The sequence below is a fragment of the Diorhabda sublineata genome, chromosome 4 (genome assembly GCF_026230105.1).
Source record: "Diorhabda sublineata isolate icDioSubl1.1 chromosome 4, icDioSubl1.1, whole genome shotgun sequence".
Classification (NCBI taxonomy): Eukaryota; Metazoa; Arthropoda; class Insecta; order Coleoptera; family Chrysomelidae; genus Diorhabda; species Diorhabda sublineata.
In genome coordinates this window covers 37,079,669-37,104,319 of record NC_079477.1, presented here as the reverse complement: position 1 = coordinate 37,104,319, position 24,651 = coordinate 37,079,669, and the positions used below count along the sequence as shown (strand labels likewise).

Genomic DNA, 24,651 nt, shown 5'->3' with positions numbered 1-24,651 from the left:
TATTTATGTCAATTTCTACGTAGACATTTTGTTTCTGTGGGATAAATTCTGGTTTTTTGGGGTCCCATTTGTCGTCCAGATTTCCTTTATGTGTCAAAACCAAATTCCTTGTTTTCTTCAAGTTTTTTCAGTTATTTATATAAATTTTAGTCTTCTTTGTATAATTTTTTCAATTTCTACATAGACATTTTGTTTTCTATGTTTTTGTGATATAAATTCTGGTTTTTTAGGGGGCCATTTGTCTTCCTGTTGATTCTTTATGTGTCAAAACCAAATTCCTTGTTGTTTTTCAATTTTATAAGTTATTTCAATCAATTTTCATTTTCTTCATATTGTTTTTTGACTTTTCACATAGGCATTTTATTTTTTTTGTTCCTGTGGTATAAATTCTGGTTTTTTGGGGAGGTACACGTCGTCCAGATGTCTTTTTACATATCAAAACCAAATTTGTTGTTTCTTTTCAATTTTTCAAGTTATTTCTATAAATTTTTGTCTTCTTTGTATCATTTTTTCATTTTCTACATATTCATTTCTATCAGATTATTTTCTATTTTATACAGTTTTGACTATATGCAGCTCATTTTTTCTCCATTTTGAATGGCACTATTCCAATACTTATGATATTCAAGGTGTGCACAATATTTTTACGCAATTTTTGTTATTTCACTTCAATATTTTTCACTTAACCTCAAATTTTTAGAGAAAAGTAGAAAACAAATTCATATTTATCTTAAATTTGATAATTTTGGCAAAAACAGTGAAAATTTAGTTTCTTTTGAAATACAATCCAAATTAGAAAAAAAATCACGATTTTTCGCAAAAATTGAAAAAAACGAGTCAAAACCTCCATTAAGCCAAATTTTTGTTAATTTGACGTAAATTTTCAACCATTTTGAAAAATTTGCGTACGCTTCGTAATTTCCTTCAGGGTTGATTTCAATAAATTTCCTAAAGCCGGATTTGGATCAATATTTATTTAAAAAAATGTACAAATCATTTAAACACACTGAATTTCCATTACAATTAATAAAAACACCTCACTAAGTATATTCAATAAATATTTATTAATCTAATTTGATTTGAATACATTGAATTTTTGTTTCTTAATAAGGCCTTCTAAAAACGCCCCCGAAAAGTACGGCCCTTTGTACTTTTTCGTAAATCATGTATATAAACGGATGATTGCAAATGAACTGAGCCGGTTCTGCGGGTCTACTTGATCTGAAACTGAAAAACGTGGTAGCGGAAGCTACTTTCGTCCCCTCTTCCGTAACTTGTATTTTCGCTTTATGAATAGATCCCCCTAGAGTTACTTTAGTATCGGATAACATTGACAGATCGGAATCTTGGTCAAAAAGATCTCCTACTCCCATATATTGAAGAATCTACAGGAAAAATTTGAATCATACTTTTTCGTACGAACAAATGTCTACATTTCAATATTATAACGAATCACCCTGTATATAGGAAGTTGTTATTAAGTGGAGGCTTAATACTAAAAAGTTTACGTACAAAAAGCTAAGTATATTACAGCAATAAAGCCCAAATACATAGTGCACATATAAATTTTTGGATTTATAATAAGTTAAAATTGAGGTTAGGTACTTAGAAGGAAATTAATCACGAAACTACAAAAAGTATCAAATAAAAAGTTAATTTATTAACAAAAACTACATACCTCGATTTTCTTATTTCATTCTCATGATAGATTTTTCGAAAACTCTGGTATTTATTGTTGAAATTTCATAAAATACTATTTACATAAAATTTTATTGTCAATTTATTACGATTCTTCGTTTTCTTTATAAACTAGTTAAGAAGAGAAGGAAAACCCGAAATACAATAAGAGAAAGAGAGAAGGATAAAGTTTCGAAATGGCTGATGCTATATCATATTCTAAGCAAACAACAGTGTTGCCAAGCATTTTTGATGGGAGTTGAATTAGGGGGAATAAATTTGTTTAAAATAGCGTGTACAAAATATTTTTCCAAAAAAATATTAATAATTTAAATTGAATAAAAATAGATTTTTTATAAAATATCAGCTAATTATACAATTTTCCCTTGATATTCAAACAAAATTAATTCTTCGTGCAAAATATCGAAGGAAATCTGATCGGGCAACACTGTCAAAAGGAAATAATCGTTGATGCATTAAACTTTTAACCAGAACTGAATATACACTGAGAAAAGTTGTTTCTATACATACAATAAAACGTATTTATTCGAAATATGGGGGTAATGATATAATTTCCAATGTAAAATCGTTAAATATACCGGGGTATATTTTTTTTTTAGAAAAATTGAGGATTTTTTCGGGATTCAGGTATATTTTTTATAAAAAATTATCGTATTCATAAAAAAAAACGATTTTATTAAACTCCTAACATCGATTCGGCTTTATTCGGCGATCTCATTATACCGACGAATAAAACGGTGTGGCTTTTTTTATTGTAAATAAAATATATAAAAGTTCTGTTGCATATAAATCTTGTAACGGGTCCCTCGTATATTCTAAACCCTAGGAAAGCGGTGGCGCTGGACGATTGAGTACCATTTTCGTCCACGTCTATTCTAGATTTGTGGATACCTTCACCTAAATACACCGGTTGCGGAGAGAGGGAGCTGAAATCGGCGTTGGAATTGAACAGATTTTCCAAACCGATCGATCCTAAAATCTATCGATTCACTTTAAATCGCTTCAATCGATTAATCGAATTGTTCAGTTTAAACGAATAAATATACGGGGTCAGATCAAAGCATAATGTTAACAATAACATTTAATATATGAAAATAAATAGTATACGGGGGATAAACAAAAGATTCTATCAATAATAACAAAATAATGACGAAATTACGAGGTGTTATATGAAAATAAATGATATACGGGGGTAAAACTAAAGATTCTATCAATAAAAAGAAAATAATGAGGAAAACTCGAAGTGATAAATGGAAATAAATGGTATACGGAGGTAAGTACAAAGATTTTATCAATAAAAGCAAAATAAAGAAGAAATATGGAAAAATAAATAGTATACGGGGGAAAGACGAAAGATTTTATCAATATAAACAAAATAATAAATAAATTTGGAGTTGATAAATGAAAATGAATGGTATACGGGGGTAAAACAAAAGATTCTATCAATGATAACCAAATAATGACGAAAATACGAGGTGGAATATGAAAATAAATAGTATACGGGGTTAGAACAAAAGATCTTATCATAAAAACAATGTAATGACGGGAATACGAAGTGATACATGAAAATAAATGGTATACGAGGTACTAACGAAAGATACTGTCAATAATTATTAAAAAATGTGAGAAATATATAATGATATATAGAAATAAATAGTTTTCATTGAACAATTCTTGAATAATAAAATAAAATTTGATTACATACCTTGAAAAAAGCCCCCAAAATGAGTTTACCGAAAACCTCGAATGTTGATTTTGTTAAAGCACTTGACGGGGTGTGGACATGCAGTGAAAACAAAGCCGAAAGATATTATTTTCGGTTTTTTATTGCAATAAAAAAATTCGATATTTGATAAAAATTTATTACGAAAACTGGTTATAAACAAAATTTATGGCACTAACCATGAATATAAGTATAAATGATATGAAAATTAGAGAGACATAACTTTAAAAATGAGATTTTTACGATTGCGTTGGATGAAATCTGATATTCTAAGACGTTCCATTGAAAATGACGGACACCAAATTGAAAATTTCGAGAAAATAATTGGTTTCGCTTTTCCTTTACTGCAGGAGAGCTCGCGGAACCCTAGGAGGGAGCTAGTGGACCGTTAAAACAATTAAGAGCTCGCGGACCGTTGGAAAGAGCTTGCAAACAGTTTAAATGAGCTTGCGGTAATTTAAAAGACCGAAGACTATTGAAATGATCTTGCGGACCGTCGAGAAGAGCTCGCGGGCCGTTAAAAAGAGCTTGCAAACAGTTTAAATAAGCTCGCGGTCATTTAAAACACTGAAAACTATTGAAATGATTTCGCGGACCGTGGAGAAGAGCTCGCGGACCGTTGGAAAGAGCTGGCAAACAGTTTAAAGAGTCTTGGGGCTCTTTAAAAGACTGTCGACTATCGAAAAGAGCTCGCGGACCATCGAGAAGAGCTCGCGGGCCGTTGAAAAGAGCTTGCAAACGGTTTAAATGAGCTGGCGGTTCTTTAAAGGACTGTCGACTATCGAGAAGAGCTCGCGGACCGCCGAAAAGAGCTTGCAAACAGTTTAAAGAGTATCGGGGTTCTTTAAAAGACTGAAGACTATTGAAATGATGTTGCGGACCGTCGAGAAGAGCTCGCGGACCGTCGAGAAGAGCTCGCGGACCGTTGGAAAGAGCTAGCAAGCAGTTTAAATGGGCTCGCGGACATTTGAAAGAAATTGGCGATCGTCAATAAGATCTAATGGAACGTTATAATAAAAGAGTTTGCGGACCACCGAGAAGAGCTTGCGGATCACCGAGAAGAGCTTGCGGATCACCGAGAAGAGCTTGCGGACCACTGAGAAGAGCTTGCGGATCGTGGAGAAGAGCTATTAGATTATTGTAATGATTATAAACGTACTAAAAATGGCGAATTTTCCTGAAATAAGTATTATTTGTTCGCTTCGGATTATTATTTGTTTGATATCGGTAAATTTACCGAATAACCGACAATAGACTAAAACTTAACGTTACGATTATGGTCAATTGGAAGCTGTATGAAATTTAAAATTATAAAGATGTATAAAGTTGGTGAAATTTTTTGTACGACGGTCATTTATTATTTGAGCGCCGCCCTAAATATGCCAACGAAAAGTACGGTATGCGTGTGATGATTATGAATGATATAAATGAAAGGTCGGTTGCATCTGAATTTAACGATTCCGTCGTCTTCTCCCAACATTCTGAAGGAGAAAAATGCGGTGGCGGCCGCCGCTTGCGAACCACGTTCGTTTATTTCGATCCTTGCTTTATGTATGCCTTCACCTAGCGACAACTTTTTCCTAGAGAGGCCGCTAAAGTCGGCGTTCGATTTGAATAGACTTCCCACACCCAAAGAATTCAAGATCTACCACAGAAGAAAAGTTTGTTAGGAGAAGTTAATGAGCGGAGAGAAGAAGAATATACTGGGTGTTTTATCGAGTTTTTTTTTCTTAATATGTACATATCCACCTCCACCGAGACATGTTAATATCACGAATTTAGCGAAATTTTAATCAAACACCCTGTATATAAATTTTTTAAAATCGAGTGGAGAAATGGGAGGGAAGTTAGGATAGGGGTTGTTACAGGTTACGTCATCTGAAGGATTATTTTTTAACGTTTTTTTTAATTAATCACTCTGTATATATTTAGGAAATTGAGTGGAACTTTTTGAGACATTGGGGAGGTTTTATACATATATCAAATTTAGATTTCGTTATCAAATCATATAAATTTGATTCTGTGAAAAGGTAACGCGATTGTAGAAAGGTAGCGCGTTAACGCGATCGTAAAAAGGTAGCGAATTAACGCGACTTTAAAAAGATAGAGCATAGAAAAGGTAGCGCGCTATAGGGACCACAAAAAGGTAACGCATTAACGCGATCTTGAAAAGGTAGCGCGTTAACTTCATCATAAAAAGGTAGCGCATTAACGAGTTTATAATTTGTTATTTCTCTATTCATCGAATCAAAACTGAAAAAATGTCATCAAAGATAAATAGAAATCGAAATTTTTTAACAAAGAATACACATTATTTTACAAAGGTAAGGTTTTTCTAAATAGTATAAAAGGTACCGCCGTTTCAACAATTGAATTGATGTCGAAAACTACAAATTTTATAATGGTACCGCAACATGTAAAATATTATATTTATAACAAAGAAAACGCCTTTTTTTTCTAATCAAATTGTGGTCAAAAAGCAAAAAAACCACAATAATAAAACAATGATGAAATCCACAATAAGGAATAGATAACGCGCAACTTTATTTCCCAACGGGTAGCGCATTTTTAAAAATGTTGCGCCAACTATAAAATAACGTGTTCAAAATTAAGGTAGCGCCGTTTCAAGAAACGAATTCACGTCAAAACAACAAATTTCAATAAAAAAAATGGTTAAAAAGAAACAATCTAAAAATAGGAAAGGTACCGCGTTTTTAAATAAAAAAAAAAAAAACTAAAAAAATACTCCAAAATTACGTGTCCGTAAAAAGGGTAACGAGTTTCTACAAAAGGTAACACGTTTTTAAATCAAAATAACTGTAATAAGATACTCCAAAATAACGTGTCCGTAAAAAGGGTAACGAGTTTCTACAAAAGGTAACACGTTTTTAAATCAAAATAACTGTAATAAGATACTCCAAAATAACGTGTCCGTAAAAAGGGTTACGAGTTTCTACAAAAGGTAACGCGTTTTTAAATCAAAATAACTGTAAAAAGATACTCCAAAATTACGTGTCCGTAAAAAGGGTAACGAGTTTCTACAAAAGGTAACGCGTTTTTAAATCAAAATAACTGTAAAAAGGTACTCCAAAATTACGTGTCCGTAAAAAGGGTAACGAGTTTCTACAAAAGGTAACGCGTTTTTAAATCAAAATAACTGTAATAAATACTCCAAAATAACGTGTCCGTAAAAAGGGTAACGAGTTTCTACAAAAGGTAACGCGTTTTTAAATCAAAATAACTGTAAAAAGATACTCCAAAATAACGTGTCCGTAAAAAGGGTAACGAGTTTCTACAAAAGGTAACGCGTTTTTAAATCAAAATAACTGTAAAAAGATACTCTAAAATTACGTGTCCGTAAAAAGGGTAACGAGTTTCTACAAAAGGTAACGCGTTTTTAAATCAAAATAACTGTAATAAATACTCCAAAATAACGTGTCCGTAAAAAGGGTAACGAGTTTCTACAAAAGGTAACGCGTTTTTAAATCAAAATAACTGTAAAAAGATACTCCAAAATAACGTGTCCGTAAAAAGGGTAACGAGTTTCTGCAAAAGGTAACGCGTTTTTAAATCAAAATAACTGTAAAAAGGTACTCCAAAATTACGTGTCCGTAAAAAGGGTAACGAGTTTCTACAAAAGGTAACGCGTTTTTAAATCAAAATAACTGTAATAAATACTCCAAAATAACGTGTCCGTAAAAAGGGTAACGAGTTTCTACAAAAGGTAACGCGTTTTTAAATCAAAATAACTGTAATAAATACTCCAAAATAACGTGTCCGTAAAAAGGGTAACGAGTTTCTACAAAAGGTAACGCGTTTTTAAATCAAAATAACTGTAAAAAGGTACTCCAAAATTACGTGTCCGTAAAAAGGGTAACGAGTTTCTACAAAAGGTAACGCGTTTTTAAATCAAAATAACTGTAATAAATACTCCAAAATAACGTGTCCGTAAAAAGGGTAACGAGTTTCTACAAAAGGTAACGCGTTTTTAAATCAAAATAACTGTAAAAAGATACTCCAAAATTACGTGTCCGTTAAAAGGGTAACGAGTTTCTACAAAAGGTAACGCGTTTTTAAATCAAAATAACTGTAATAAATACTCCAAAATAACGTGTCCGTAAAAAGGGTAACGAGTTTCTACAAAAGGTAACGCGTTTTTAAATCAAAATAACTGTAATAAGATACTCCAAAATTACGTGTCCGTAAAAATGGTAACGAGTTTCTACAAAAGGTAACGCGTTTTTAAATCAAAATAACTGTAAAAAGATACTCCAAAATTACGTGTCCGTTAAAAGGGTAACGAGTTTCTACAAAAAGTAACGTGTTGCGGCGTTTTAGGAATCAAATTCATGTTAAAATCCACAAATTTCAATAAAAAATAACAAAGTTGTAAGATTACTAAATACGTATAAAGCGCGTTTTTACAAAGGTACCGCAAACTAATAAATTACGAGCCCGTAAAAAAGGGTAACGAGTTTCTACAAAAGGTAACGCGTTTCTAAAAAAAGTTCCTATTTTCGAAAACAAACAGTTTTTTTATATTAACATGTTAAAGCAAATCACCAACAAAAGCTACTAAAAACCTGTGAAAACTTAGTGACAACGATTAATGTTCCCCATAATAACACCAAAAAATACTTACAGGGGTCATTTCTAAAGTTGTCTCTAAACTAAACTTGGGAAAGGAAACTTGAACAGTCTTGGAAATGAGATTGTCGTTCTCGACTATGTTCTTGAAATTTTCCAAAGTCAAATTCTTCAAAGTGTTTTCAATGGCGTTTTGGGTGTCGGACCACGGCGGCAAAAGCACGTACATACTTATATTATCGCCCTTGTAAGGCATTTCCAGTATATGCGCCCCCAAGGATTCAGACACATCTTCGAGAAAAAGAAAACCGATACAATAAATTTCAAAAATAGAAACAAAATTCAACGATATTACGAGGGGATCACCGAAATTAACGAGGATAAAACGAAAAATTTAAACAGGAGATCGACATAAATGTGAAAAAACGTACTCACCATGTTTAAAAGTGCCTTCGACATGCATCATATCCACCATTATCTGTTTCGTTGGACTGACATAGAAAATTTCCGGTCTGGTGAACTCTTCTGGGAACTTATTCTCCCATAAACCTTTGAAGTAAGCAGCGTTCACCAAAACTAAGTTCGTAGCTGAATCTATAGTACCGGGGGGTATGAGATCCCTGATCATATGATGGGTGACATTTTCCACCCATTGGTTAATGCTGATTCGAGCTTGTTCAGGATTCGTTTTGAAATCTTTCATTTCGAGCTCGTCGTTGAAATCATCTAAAACGCACGTTTTCACCGGTACGTCGTTTTCCACGTATATTTTATTCGCGCTGGTGAATTCGTACGAAGCATTTTTGGCGAATAATTGCGTCGAAAATTTGTCTATTTTGTATGCGGCGTATAAATCGGATTTTTCCTAAAAAAACTTGAATAAAACATCCGAATTTTCATCAAAAGTAACACAGAAATGATATCATACTTTTTTCAATCATGTTAATAAAATAATATTTGCACAAATCTATGCTTCTATTACTTTTAAAAGTTATGAAGCACCCTATATACTGAATTTTGGATTTTAAAATATAATACTTCGTAAAATATTAATGTTTAGTACACTTTGAATGATTATAAACGAAAAATTCACACACTTGATTAATCACTATAATAACTTATTGTCAATAAAATACGTCTATTTCAACTAATAAACACCCTGTACATTAGTTATTATTTAATATATCGGTCATATTTAAATGATTTAAGCCGATTATTTCGGAAAAACACTGTGTATATAAAATGAGATATATCTTGTTTACGTTTTAAAACAAAATGGTGGTTATGTCTTTAATTCTTCTTTTATAAAAATTGAATTTTCACAAGACACACTTCTTAATAATATTTTGTCTATGATGTTTTATTTAATGGCATAATCACTTTTGAAAATAGCTCGAAGTGTATAATTCACTAAATTTCGTAAAAAAATAATAACTATATAACAAAAATAGTAAATACAAACCTGATTCGCGTTAAGTCTAAGTACTTTCTTCAAATAATTCTCTGTCTGTCTGCCTGATAAGAAGTAGGCCATTAGCAAAGCGTGATACGTAGAATACGGCGAGAAAAATAAATTTTCATTAGGAAGAACTTTATTAACTGCGTGTAACAAAGCTAAAGAAAATTCCTGTTGTCCCGAATAAAGATCGAAATACCCTTTTCTATTGGGTTGATTACCGGCGTACGGGGGGAAACATTGTTGGACGGTTTCTTTGTAAAATACCGTCACCAATAAGGCTATCACGAAGGTTATCTTCATATCGGCTATAAAAACAAAAACACTCTTTATATTTTCAAAATAGCGACGTTCGCGTGCAAAAGTCCGCCCGTTACTGAGGTTAGAACAACGAAGAAAGTACGATCATGACCTACTTGGATATACTTTCTCGATGTATAAATTTACAGGGGCGTAATAAGGATATGTGATGACACTGTTACTATAGAAAGTGAAAATGTGGGTTTTTTAACGAAGATACCGCGAACCATAAAATTACTTGTTAATAAAAAGGGTAACCAATTTCTACAAAGGTAACGCGTTTCTAAATAATAATAACTATAAAGGTAGCGCGTTATTTGAAAAAGGTGCCGCAAATTATTAAATTACTTGAAGGAACACGATTTAGGGATACAAAGGAAGGCAAATACGACACGACGGGCCTATCATAAGGTCTATGTACTTAACGGACCTTAGCCGCCCACATATCTACTATAAAATTACGAGTCTCAAAAAGGGTAACGAGTATTTAAAAAGGTAACGCGTTTCTAAAAAAATTCTGCTACGGATTAATGACGAATAAGACACAACGATTTTTTAAATTCTATTCAATTGTATAAAATGTGCATCAAATTATTATTTCAATGTCTATTTAACACGATAATGAATAGCATGTCGAGGTTATAGTTTCATTATGCACTAAATATTCAGCTTTAGTAATATTTGTTGTTAATTTATTATGAAATCACGTAATTTCCCTCTCATAAAACTGTTTCGAAACATAAAAAATTAAAATCAATGTCGGTAATTTTATAAATTGATATAATGTTCAATTTCCTTTTTGTTTTATAACAAAGAAGACGCTTTTTGCACAAAAATATCTGTTATTCTTCTTTTTCTCGTAATTTTGCCTTTGCCTATATGCTTACGCGGTTTCAATCTATTTAAACTACTTCAATCAATTACTAAAGAATAGAAACGACATTTATTACAAATAGGCAACGTTGTAAACTGGAATGAAACATTTGAATCATATGTTCCAGAGACACCTGTAGATTCGTTGTATTAATAAAAAAGTGTTGACAATCTTATTCAAAAGGTATGATATATTTAAAACGTTTTAATAGATTCACATTAAAAATTTAATAAAACGTCCTGAAAAACATTATGCAACACCCATTACACGTGTGTATTACTTTACGTCATTCAATATTTCTTAATAAAACAGTTATGCAACACTAATTACATGATAAACGTAAAGTTTATTTTTTAAGATCATTTGAGTATTTAATATAAACATTGTATAATTATTTAGGTATTTGATGTAAAAATGAAAGAAAAATACAAAAATAAACGACCTAAAAGATAGTAAAAAGTAACATTCAGAAAAGGTACTTAAATATCGTTGAAAATCATATAGTAAAAGTTATGTACATACGTACAAGAAAAAGTGGCAACAACGTAGCTATGTTGAATGTTTATTTCAAAATTATTATTTATAATTTAAAAGTTATGAAAATGATTTTTCTGGCTGTTGAATATCGTTTTAAAAATTGTTTAGTCAATTTTAATGACGAATTACGCCATCATTCATTGCGTTTTTCTTTGGTTATTAACCTTGAACGAAGTTCAGATATGTTTTTATCATATCAGTTATTGAATTGAGATACATAATTATAAATTCTTACCTTTTTAATTTGAACAATTGATAAAGCACTGACGATTCACAAAAATACTGTATAAAATTAGTTGTTTGTTCACTATTCACTACAACATACCTTGAATAACCGACTAACGTGACTAAGTTGAATAAACAGGTTTTAAGCGCTTACAATCCTTTCAAAGACAAAGAAGTAAGAAGTATAGAGAAGGAACAGGTTGTTGTAATATATAACTCGACATGTTTTTCTTAAATATTTTTTCAAACATTCATCTCATATATGTATATAATATTTATTCACTATTTCAACACTACGCTTTGTTTCTATATCATTTTTGGAATATTAAATTATCATAGGACTAATGTTGAGAAATCATTCCTTTCGTTTCTTACTTCTTTATAACTCAATTCTTATTAAAAGTTATTTTAGAAAATGAGGGATTCTCTGTGGTTTCTAATTATTTTTCACTGTTAAGAATTGTTAGTTAACAATAGTATATTAATTGATTTTACAATTAATACGGATAATTAAATCCCATAGAGGATTATATTTTATTTATTTCACATTTTATTTTCATTTTACATTACAAAAATTGTAAAAAAAATATGGCACTATTCCTAAGGCAATTTCGGTATTATAATAATTTTTTTATATCGAATGTATTTAAAATTATGTATATCTATGGCACTGGGATTAACAAAAAAATATAAATCTTGATTTTGACATAATTGAGGTTATGTACATAAAAAAATAACGTATTATGGCTATTTTTCAGGTTATGTATTAATTGTGGGCGATTCAAAATATTTTGTTTCGCAATTTTGTCAATATCGAAAGTTTTTTGTTCAATTAAGTACATTGATAATATTTAATTTGTGTCTAGACGATGTACTGGGTGTCTACAAGAATTACTGTAGGAGAAGAACATTCAATATTTTTTTTTTCGAAAATTTTGGGGTAATCTAAAAGTGTAATTGGAGTAAGTTGTAGATTGTTTACAAGTTTTAGTTAACATTTTTTTGATAAGAATTGTCGTTTAGCCGCAAATCGCGCAAATTTGTTTCCCCATAACATTTTTGCTCGAAAAGTTCGATTTAGAACAAAAAATCCCATTATCCACTAATTTTGGAAAAAATCGATTTATTATTGTACCAGAAAAAAATTAAAAGAAACAAAAATAAAACAATTACTTGCGTTTTTAAGAAAATTTTGAGGTTATGTAAAAAAAATAATTCATGTAAATTGTAGATTTTCTGATTCTCTATAACTTCTTTATAAATATTTTTTTGATGGGAAGTCTCGTTTTACCGTAAATGGCGTGAATCCATTTCCCCATAACATCTTTTTTATTAAATTTGCTATATTTTTCAAACTACTCGGTATTTTCAAAAATAAAAAATAGCGTTCCATTAAGGACAAAAAACTCTACCTTTTCACTAATTTTTACAAAAATTTATACATTATTGTACCAGAAAAAAAAATAAAAAGTGCAAAAAAGTCGATTATTTGCATTTTTCTCTAAAATTTGGAGGTTATATAAAAAAATAAATTAATGTAAATTGTAGATTTTTCAATTCCCTACAACTTTTATTGTGAAGATTTCTCGATAAATTGTCTCGTTTCACCGTAATTTACGTTAATACCATTTCCCCATAACATCTTTTTTTTTTTAAATTTGCTATATTTTTCAAACGACTCGGTATTTTCAAAAATAAAAAATAGCGTTCCGTTAAGGATAAAAAACTCCACATTTTCCCCAATTTTGACAAAAATATATACATTATTGTACAAGAAAAAAAATAAAAAGTGCAAAAAAGTCGATTATTTGCATTTTTCTCTAAAATTTGGAGGTTATATAAAAAAATAAATTAATGTAAATTGTAGATTTTTCAATTCCGTACAACTTTTATTGTGAAGATTTCTCGATAAATTGTCTCGTTTCACCGTAATTTACGTTAATACCATTTCCCCATAACATCTTTTTTTTTTTAAATTTGCTATATTTTTCAAACGACTCGGTATTTTCAAAAATAAAAAATAACGTTCCGTTAAGGATAAAAAACTCCACATTTTCCCCAATTTTGACAAAAATATATACATTATTGTACAAGAAAAAAAATAAAAAGTGCAAAAAAGTCGATTATTTGCATTTTTCTCTAAAATTTGGAGGTTATATAAAAAAATAAATTAATGTAAATTGTAGATTTTTCAATTCCCTACAACTTTTATTGTGAAGATTTCTTGATAAATTGTCTCGTTTCACCGTAATTTACGTTAATACCATTTCCCCATAACATCTTTTTTTTTTTAAATTTGCTATATTTTTCAAACGACTCGGTATTTTCAAAAATAAAAAATAGCGTTCCGTTAAGGATAAAAAACTCCACATTTTCCCCAATTTTGACAAAAATATATACATTATTGTACAAGAAAAAAAAATAAAAAGTGCAAAAAAGTCGATTATTTGCATTTTTCTCTAAAATTTGGAGGTTATATAAAAAAATAAATTAATGTAAATTGTAGATTTTTCAATTCCCTACAACTTTTATTGTGAAGATTTCTTGATAAATTGTCTCGTTTCACCGTAATTTACGTTAATACCATTTCCCCATAACATCTTTTTTTTTAAATTTGCTATATTTTTCAAACGACTCGGTATTTTCAAAAATAAAAAATAGCGTTCCGTTAAGGATAAAAAACTCCACATTTTCCCCAATTTTGACAAAAATATATACATTATTGTACAAGAAAAAAAATAAAAAGTGCAAAAAAGTCGATTATTTGCATTTTTCTCTAAAATTTGGAGGTTATATAAAAAAATAAATTAATGTAAATTGTAGATTTTTCAATTCCGTACAACTTTTATTGTGAAGATTTCTTGATAAATTGTCTCGTTTCACCGTAATTTACGTTAATACCATTTCCCCATAACATCTTTTTTTTTTAAATTTGCTATATTTTTCAAACTACTCGGTATTTCCCAAAATAAAAAATAGCTTTCCATTAAGGACAAAAAACTCTACCTTTTCACTAATTTTGACAAAAATCTATACATTATTGTACCAGAAAAAAAATAAAAAGTCCAAAAAACTCGATGATTAGCATTTTTTTCGGAAATTTTGAGGTTATGTAAAAAAATAAATTAATGTAAATTGTAGATTTTTCGATTCCCTACAACTTTTATTGTCAAGAATTTTTGATAAATTGTCTCGTTTCACCGTAATTTACGTAATACCATCTCCCCTCAACATCTTTTTTTCTAAAAATCGCTATATTTTTCAAGCCACTTGGTATTTTCCTAAATAAAAAATGAGGTTCTATTAAGGACTTAAATCTCTACCTTGTCATCAATTTTGAAAAAAAAATCCATGTACTTTTAGGCCAGAAAAAAATTAAATACCAAAAAAACCAAATTATTTTCAAAAATTTTGAGGTTATGTTAGAAATTATCGAACATAAATCGTATTTTTCTCATCCCCCCACAACTTTTATTCTTCTTCTATCAATCTAAGACGAAAATTTGCACCCTTTCCAAATTATGCTTTATTACTACCAATACTACCATTTCCATAATAAAATCAACTAAGATTACGAAAAAATTTCGTCACATCTCAAATCGCCCACAATAAATAAATAATTTTGACTAAATTGCTCTCGCCAACACATTTGTCACTAGATAAAAAACAAATATAAACTAAAAATAATGTCTATTTACAATTTTTGCTAGTTCCGAAAAGGAGGCAGCGCCACGTACGTTTGATTACCGTTATCCGATTTGAGTTCTTTCAATCGTCCATCATCGTGATAAGTCGTGTCGTTCTTCGGCGATCCGTTCTCGTACCAATCCGGCGATTGGTTCAAAGCAGCGGTATGATCGACGTATTCGATCTTAACTCCAATCGAATTCTCGTCGGTAGTGGGGGAATGCGTCTGCAGCATCGAGTATTCCCTACCCAGGGGCGGACTCGGGTTATTAACCGAAGCCGTGGCATATTCGTGGGATCGTATGGGCGCGCTAAATAACTGATTTTCATGGGAATTTAGCATGTAAGAGTAGCTGTTTTGCGTGGAGCCGAAACTCGAGTAAGAAGCCGGCGATCCGTACGTAGAATAAGATCCCGACGTGCTATTTAGAAGATTCAAATGTGGGCTCAATTCGTAGGACTGGTAGCTCCAAGAATCCGCCGGAGCCGACGCGTTTAAGGTGTTCGATTGCGTGAATGGTATGGTGTTGTTGAAATTCGTGGCGATGTTCGGGCTCGGCGACGCCGAGCTGATGTAACCGGTTTTCCGGGGCGGTTCGCGCTTGCGCCATTTCGCTCGTCTGTTTTGAAACCAAACTTGTACGCGGGATTCGCTGAGGTTCAATTTCAGGGCTAGTTCTTCCCGCGCGAACACGTCCGGGTATGGTGCTCTCTCGAACGCTCTTTCTAGTTCTTCCAGCTGAAATGCGGTGAAGGTTGTTCTGGAAAAAGAATCGTAATTAATGAAAAATTGACATTAGTTCAGTATTTTGTGATGTTTTGTATTATTTTATCATATATTATCATAAAATATATCAATATTTAGATTTTTTTTCATAAATTTTGAGTTTATGTGTGAGATAATTGGTTTAAATTGTAGATTTTTCAATTCTCTACAACTTTTGTTTCACACATTTTTCCATGGGAAGTCTAGTTTTGCACTAATTCGCGTAATTCTAATTCCCCATAATATTTTTTTTTAGAAAAACCGCATCATCTTTCGAACGAATCGGTGTTTTTCAAAATAAAAAATAAGGTTAGATTCAGGACATGAAACACCACTTTTTCGAGAATTTTGATGAGGTTTCATAAATTTTTCTGTATGAAAAAAAATTTAAATCGAAAAAATTACGAATTTTTACATTTTTTTTCAGTAATTTTAAAGTTATGTGTGAAATAATTGGTTTAAATTGTAGATTTTTCAATTTTCTACAACTTTTGTTTCACACATTTTTTCATGGGAAGTCTAGTTTTGCACTAATTCGCGTAATTCTAATTCCCCATAATATTTTTTTTTAGAAAAACCGCATCATCTTTCGAACGAATCGGTGTTTTTCAAAATAAAAAATAAGGTTAGATTCAGGACATGAAACACCACTGTTTCGAAAATTTTAATGAGGTTTCATAAATTTTTTTGTAAGAAAAATAATTTAAATCCAAAAAATACGAATTTTCACATTTTTTTTTCAGTAATTTTGAGGTTATGTGTGAGATAATTGGTTTAAATTATAGATTTTTTGATTTTCTACAACTTTTGTTTCACACATTTTTTCATGGGAAGTCTAGTTTTGCACTAATTCGCGTAATTCTAATTCCCCATAACATTTTTTTTACAAAAACCGCATTTTCTTTCGAAAGAATCGGTGTTTTACAAAATAAAAAATAAGGTTAGATTCAGGACATGAAACACCACTGTTTCGAGAATTTTGATAAGGTTTCATAAATTTTTCTGTACGAAAAAAAATTTAAATCGAAAAAATTACGAATTTTTACATTTTTTTTCAGTAATTTTAAAGTTATGTGTGAAATAATTGGTTTAAATTGTAGATTTTTTGATTTTCTACAACTTTTGTTTCACACATTTTTTCCTGGGAAGTCTAGTTTTGCCGTAATTCGCGTAATTCTAATTTCCCATAACATTTTTTTTAGAAAAACCGCATCATCTTTCGAACGAATCGATGTTTTTCAAAATAAAAAATAAGGTCAGATTCAGAACATAAAACACCACTGTTTCGAAAATTTTAATGAGGTTTCATAAATTTTTTTGTAAGAAAAATAATTTAAATCCAAAAAATACGAATTTTCACATTTTTTTTCAGTAATTTTAAGGTTATGTGTGAAATAATTAGTTTAAATTGTAGGTTTTTCAATTTTCTACAACTTTTGTTTCACACATTTTTCCATGGGAAGTCTAGTTTTGCCATAATTCGCGTAATTCTAATTCCCCATAACATTTTTTTTAGAAAAACCGCATCATCTTTCGAACGAATCGATGTTTTTCAAAATAAAAAATAAGGTCAGATTCAGGACATGAAACACAACTTTTTCAAGAATTTTGATGAGGTTTCATAAATTTTTCTGTACGAAAAAAAATTTAAATCGAAAAAATTACGAATTTTTAAATTTTTTTCCAGTAATTTTGAGGTTATGTGTGAGATAATTGGTTTAAATTGTAGATTTTTCAATTTTCTACAACTTTTGTTGCACACATTTTTTCATGGGAAGTCTAGTTTTGCCGTAAATCGCGTAATTCTAAATCCCCATAACATTTTTTAAGAAAAATCGCATTTTCTTTCGAAAGAATCGGTGTTTTACAAAATAAAAAATTTGGTTAGATTCAGGACATAAAACACCATTGTTTCGAAAATTTTAATGAGGTTTCATAAATTTTTTTGTAAGAAAAATAATTTAAATCCAAAAAATACGAATTTTCACATTTTTTTTTCAGTAATTTTGAGGTTATGTGTGAGATAATTGGTTTAAATTATAGATTTTTTGATTTTCTACAACTTTTGTTTCACACATTTTTTCCTGGGAAGTCTAGTTTTGCCGTAATTCGCGTAATTCTAATTTCCCATAACATTTTTTTTAGAAAAATCGCATTATCTTTCGAACGAATCGGTGTTTTTCAAAATAAAAAATAAGTTTAGTTTCAGGACATAAAACACCACTGTTTCGAAAATTTTGATGAGGTTTCATAAATTTTTTTGTAAGAAAAATAATTTAAATCCAAAAAATACGAATTTTCACATTTTTTTTCAGTAATTTTAAGGTTATGTGTGAAATAATTAGTTTAAATTGTAGGTTTTTCAATTTTCTACAACTTTTGTTTCACACATTTTTCCATGGGAAGTCTAGTTTTGCCATAATTCGCGTAATTCTAATTCCCCATAACATTTTTTTTAGAAAAACCGCATCATCTTTCGAACGAATCGATGTTTTTCAAAATAAAAAATAAGGTCAGATTCAGGACATGAAACACAACTTTTTCAAGAATTTTGATGAGGTTTCATAAATTTTTCTGTACGAAAAAAAATTTAAATCGAAAAAATTACGAATTTTTACATTTTTTTCCAGTAATTTTGAGGTTATGTGTGAGATAATTAGTTTAAATTGTAGGTTTTTCAATTTTCTACAACTTTTGTTTCACACATTTTTCCATGGGAAGTCTAGTTTTGCCATAATTCGCGTAATTCTAATTCCCCATAACATTTTTTTTAGAAAAACCGCATCATCTTTCGAACGAATCGATGTTTTTCAAAATAAAAAATAAGGTCAGATTCAGAACATAAAACACCACTGTTTCGAAAATTTTAATGAGGTTTCATAAATTTTTTTGTAAGAAAAATAATTTAAATCCAAAAAATACGAATTTTCACATTTTTTTTTTCAGTAATTTTGAGGTTATGTGTGAGATAATTGGTTTAAATTATAGATTTTTTGATTTTCTACAACTTTTGTTTCACACATTTTTTCCTGGGAAGTCTAGTTTTGCCGTAATTCGCGTAATTCTAATTCCCCATAACATTTTTTTTAGAAAAATCGCATTATCTTTCGAACGAATCGGTGTTTTTCAAAATAAAAAATAAGGTTAGATTCAGGACATGAAACACCACTTTTTCGAAAATTTTGATGAGGTTTCATAAATTTTTCTGTACGAAAAAAAATTTAAATCGAAAAAATTACGAATTTTTACATTTTTTTCCAGTAATTTTGAGGTTATGTGTGAGATAATTGGTTTAAATTATAGATTTTTTGATTTTCTACAACTTTTGTTTCACACATTTTTCCATGGGAAGTCTAGTTTTGCACTAATTCGCGTAATTCTAATTCCCCATAATATTTTTTTTTAGAAAAACCGCATCATCTTTCGAACGAATCGGTGTTTTTCAAAATAAAAAATAAGGTTAGATTCAGGACATGAAACACCACTTTTTCGAGAATTTTGATGAGATTTCATCAATTTTTCTGTATGAAAAAAAATTTAAATCGAAAAAATTACGAATTTTTACATTTTTTTTCAGTAATTTTAAAGTTATGTGTGAAATAATTGGTTTAAATTGTAGATTTTTCAATTTTCTACAACTTTTGTTGCACACATTTTTTCATGGGAAGTCTAGTTTTGCCGTAAATCGCGTAATTCTAAATCCCCATAACATTTTTTAAGAAAAATCGCATTTTCTTTCGAAAGAATCGGTGTTTTAAAAAATAAAAAATTTGGTTAGATTCAGGACATAAAACACCATTGTTTCGAAAATTTTAATGAGGTTTCATAAATTTTTTTGTAAGAAAAATAATTTAAATCCAAAAAATACGAATTTTCAGATTTTTTTTTCAGTAATTTTGAGGTTATGTGTGAGATAATTGGTTTAAATTATAGATTTTTTGATTTTCTACAACTTTTGTTTCACACATTTTTTCCTGGGAAGTCTAGTTTTGCCGTAATTCGCGTAATTCTAATTTCCCATAACATTTTTTTTAGAAAAATCGCATTATCTTTCGAACGAATCGGTGTTTTTCAAAATAAAAAATAAGTTTAGTTTCAGGACATAAAACACCACTGTTTCGAAAATTTTGATGAGGTTTCATAAATTTTTTTGTAAGAAAAATAATTTAAATCCAAAAAATACGAATTTTCACATTTTTTTTTCAGTAATTTTGAGGTTATGTGTGAGATAATTGGTTTAAATTATAGATTTTTTGATTTTGTACAACTTTTGTTTCACACATTTTTTCCTGGGAAGTCTAGTTTTGCCGTAATTCGCGTAATTCTAATTTCCCATAACATTTTTTTTAGAAAAATCGCATTATCTTTCGAACGAATCGGTGTTTTTCAAAATAAAAAATAAGTTTAGTTTCAGGACATAAAACACCACTGTTTCGAAAATTTTGATGAGGTTTCATAAATTTTTTTGTAAGAAAAATAATTTAAATCCAAAAAATACGAATTTTCACATTTTTTTTCAGTAATTTTAAGGTTATGTGTGAAATAATTAGTTTAAATTGTAGGTTTTTCAATTTTCTACAACTTTTGTTTCACACATTTTTCCATGGGAAGTCTAGTTTTGCCATAATTCGCGTAATTCTAATTCCCCATAACATTTTTTTTAGAAAAACCGCATCATCTTTCGAACGAATCGATGTTTTTCAAAATAAAAAATAAGGTCAGATTCAGAACATAAAACACCACTGTTTCGAAAATTTTAATGAGGTTTCATAAATTTTTTTGTAAGAAAAATAATTTAAATCCAAAAAATACGAATTTTCACATTTTTTTTTCAGTAATTTTGAGGTTATGTGTGAGATAATTGGTTTAAATTATAGATTTTTTGATTTTCTACAACTTTTGTTTCACACATTTTTTCCTGGGAAGTCTAGTTTTGCCGTAATTCGCGTAATTCTAATTTCCCATAACATTTTTTCTAGAAAAAAAAATTCGATTGTTTGAGTTTTTATCCCTTAGTTAAATATTATTAAAAAATCAGTCAACACTGGAAGATAAATATTTATGTCAAACTGTTCCATGATATTAGTTCTGTGAATACGTGACGTATGACATAAAGTCTAACCATAGACAAAGCAAAAATATAGAGATGAGAATTTATATTATTTCTCGAGGTGTCTTAGACATTACACAAACGAGTCCATTTATTACTTCGACGTGTATGTCTTGCAGTACTGATTTGCATAATTATTTCAATTGGAATTGAAATAAAAAAGCGATTTTTATCTATTTTCACATTCAATTGATTTTCATTAAGTGACTCAATTTAATATATTCGCCAGTTGGGTATGTACTGGCGTCAGTTGTTTCGATTTTATTACGTGTTATTAGGCACGTGGTCATTCTTCTTTTTTTAGGGCATACAATATCATTAAACATGCGGTCAACACCAAAATGTGAATTAAATCAAATTTTTTTTTTAAAAAAAAGGAAAACTTTGCGCTTAAAAGAACCTAAAAAGTGATCTATGGATTATTAGAAACAAAGTTAAACTTTATTGGATCCAAGCGAGACATTTGATTCACTTTAAATCAAACAAGCAATATCATATACAGGGTATTCATAAAATAACGTAAAAAACTAATATTTCAATCTAATTTCATAGAAAAATATTTAATGAAAAATTACTAAACAATTTAGGAAATGTGAATAAGTCTATCGGAAGTATACAGGGGCTATCGTTATTCCAAATTAAGTTTTATTGATTTTTATACATGGCCTAAATATTTCTGTTTTATTAATAGAAAGATTCTGCTTTAGGGCAGTATATGATATAATTATTCAGATATCCAAATTAGTTATTTCTTTTTTATTGTATACTGAGATAAATAAAATTACTAAGTGATAGTAAGAGAACTTTCATTTCGAACACCCTGTAAACGGAATCGTTTATAGACGAAAATTTTAACGAATATAACAATGTTGCCAAATCATTTCTGAACATTTTCTTCTTTTTTTCATTGAGATATCTCAATTTTTAGAGAAATTACAGCACTTTATAAAAATCAAAATGAAAGTTGGACTCAATAAATTAGAACTTGAACAAAATCTAATTTTCTCCAAAACCCTTTGACCGATTTTAGGATTATTTTTTTTATATTAAAGCTTGATTCATCAGGAATTTAATCATCTTGATTTCGTTCTCAGTTACATCGTTTTTTATTATATACAGAGAGGAATAAAAATAATGTCCGAGAATGAATAAGCTTTCATTTCGAACACCCTGTAAACTGAATCGTTCATAGACGAGAATTTTTACGAACATATCAATGTTGCCAAATCATTTCTGAACATTTTCTTCTTTTTTTCATCGAGATATCTTGATTTTTAAAGAAATTACAGCACTTTATAAAAAACAAAATGGAAGTTGGACTCAATAAATTAGGACTTGAACAAAAACGAATTTTATCCAAAACCCTTTGACCGATTTTAGCATTCTTTTTTTCATATTATAGCTTGATTAATCACGAATTTAATCATTTTGATTTCGTTCTCAGTTACGTCGTTTTTTATTATATACAGAGATGAATAAAAATAATGTCCGAGAATGAATAAGCTTTCATTTCGAGCACCCTGTATACTGAATCATTTATAGACGAAAATTTTAACGAATATAACAATGTTGCCAAATCATTTCTGAACATTTTCTTCTTTTTTTCATTGAGATATCTCAATTTTTAGAGAAATTACAGCACTTTATAAAAATCAAAATGGAAGTTGGACTGAATAAATTAGGACTTGAACAAAATCTAATTTTCTCCAAAACCCTTTGACCGATTTTAGGATTATTTTTTTTATATTAAAGCTTGATTCATCAGGAATTTAATCATCTTGATTTCGTTCTTAGTTACGTCGTTTTTTATTATATACAGAGATGAATAAAAATAATGTCCGAGAATGAATAAGCTTTCATTTCGAACACCCTGTATACTGAATCGCTTATAGACGAAAATAGCAATGTTGCCAAATCATTTCTGAACATTTTCTTCTTTTTTTCATTGAGATATCTCAATTTTTAGAGAAATTACAGCACTTTATAAAAATCAAAATGGGAGTTGAACTGAATAAATTGGGACTTGAACAAAATCTAATTTTCTCCAAAACCCTTTGACCGATTTTAGGATTATTTTTTTCATATGATAGCTTGATTCATCACGAATTTAATCATTTTGATTTCGTTCTCAGTTACGTCGTTTTTTATTATATACAGGAATGAATAAAAATAATGTGCAAGAATGAATAAACTTTCATTTCGAACACCCTGTATACTGAATCGTTTATAGACGAAAATTTTTACGAAAATAGCAATGTTGCCAAATCATTTCTGAACATTTTCTTTTTTTTTTCATTGAGATATCTCAATTTTTAAAGAAGTTTCAGCGCTTTATAAAAATCAAAATGGGAGTTGAACTGAATAAATTGGGACTTGAACAAAATCTCATTTTCTCCAAAACCCTTTGACCGATTTTAGGTTTTTTCTTTTTCATATTATAGCTTGATTCATCACTAATTTAATCATTTTGATTTCGTTCTCAGTTACGTCGTTTCTAATTATATACAGAGATGAATAAAAATAATTTGCAAAAATGAATAAGCTTTCATTTCGAATATCCTATATATTGAATCGTTTAAAAACGAGAATTTTTACGTAGATAACAATGTTGCCAAATCATTTCTGAACAGCATCTCTTTTAATTTATCCCAATATCTGAATTTTTACAGAAATTACAGCATCGGATATGTAGCCATCCATTTTATCCATAGTATCAGGTCAGTTACCTAAATTTAAGATGCCTTACTTTCTCCTAACAATAAACAACAAAAACTCACCTCGTTTTTTTCTTCTTCACTCCACTCTCATTCTTCTTCTTATCGTTCTTCTTAGTACCAGTACTTTGCGTACTACCAATTTCACTCGAACTCAAATTCTGTGATTGCAACAAAACCACTTCTTCGTTTTTCCTTTTACCGCCGTTGGAGCCCTCGATACCCTGCGTATACAGCCCATTCAAGTCCTGATGATGTATCGGAGATCCTTCCAGCTTCCTCGTCGTCTCTTTGTAATCCATCGGAGATCCAATTGTCCCGAACATGTCGTGTTGTTGTTGTTGCAGCCCCAGCATAACTTGTATCGAATGCACGTTCAGATTATCCTGATTTTTATTGAGTAAAGTCGATGATAGCGAAGGTAAAGGTTGATTATTGAAATCATTGAAAGATTGTTCGTCAAATGGCGCGCCACCTTCCATTATTTTAATTGATGTTATGTCAATTATCTAATCAAACAATTGCTAAGAGTTTCACTTAAATGGATAAACTGACTTCTGACATGATCATTTTAGTCAATTTATATTTAACGAGCTCAATTGGCACTCGGGATTACGACCAATCGCGACGTTGTGTACTAAATCGCCATTGGTTTCGGTAGAGGAGGGGTGTGGCTTCGAGTTCGGTTTAGGGCGTAGGGGTTCGTTCGAGATAAGGGCTCCGCAGGTTCTATTGTTGCTCTTTGTTGTCGGGGTATTTGATGCTGGTCACGTGGATTTACGAAGATGTGGGCTTATATTAATTGATATTTTTCTTGTGGGAATCTCGATGCTGGATCGTTTTTATTCTATTTGTTTCCAACGGTACACATCGCAAAGATTTATTGAATGAAAATTTTTAGATTCATATTAATGGCTGTATATTTCTTTCAAAGTTGATATATCGTCATGAATTGATAAAGAAAATGTTCAGAA

The 24,651-nt window shown here is 29.9% G+C and overlaps 2 protein-coding genes across 6 annotated transcripts; both read right to left on the bottom strand.

The window, feature by feature from the left end:
- Positions 1 to 959: 959 nt before the first annotated feature.
- LOC130442576 (serine protease inhibitor 88Ea-like) lies at positions 960 to 15,079 on the bottom strand. 5 transcript variants are annotated; one of them, XM_056776804.1, is made up of 5 exons: positions 11,411 to 15,079; positions 9,471 to 9,772; positions 8,444 to 8,873; positions 8,064 to 8,299; positions 960 to 1,385 (listed from the first exon to the last, which is right to left on the bottom strand). In XM_056776804.1, exons 2-5 carry the CDS (start codon positions 9,765 to 9,767, stop codon positions 1,104 to 1,106), a joined length of 1,245 nt encoding a protein of 414 aa, XP_056632782.1. In that variant the 5' UTR covers positions 9,768 to 9,772; positions 11,411 to 15,079; the 3' UTR covers positions 960 to 1,103. The 5 variants fall into 5 exon arrangements, with proteins under 5 accessions (XP_056632782.1, XP_056632777.1, XP_056632778.1 ...); XM_056776799.1 differs by lacking the exon at positions 960 to 1,385 and adding an exon at positions 2,353 to 2,677; XM_056776801.1 differs by lacking the exon at positions 960 to 1,385 and adding an exon at positions 3,545 to 5,066.
- LOC130442577 (retinal homeobox protein Rx-B) lies at positions 11,923 to 24,274 on the bottom strand. The gene is made up of 2 exons (XM_056776805.1): positions 23,741 to 24,274; positions 11,923 to 15,848 (listed from the first exon to the last, which is right to left on the bottom strand). The coding sequence occupies exons 1-2, from the start codon at positions 24,157 to 24,159 to the stop codon at positions 15,107 to 15,109; spliced, it is 1,161 nt and encodes a 386-aa protein (XP_056632783.1). The 5' UTR covers positions 24,160 to 24,274; the 3' UTR covers positions 11,923 to 15,106.
- Between the last annotated feature and the right edge of the window lie 377 nt (positions 24,275 to 24,651).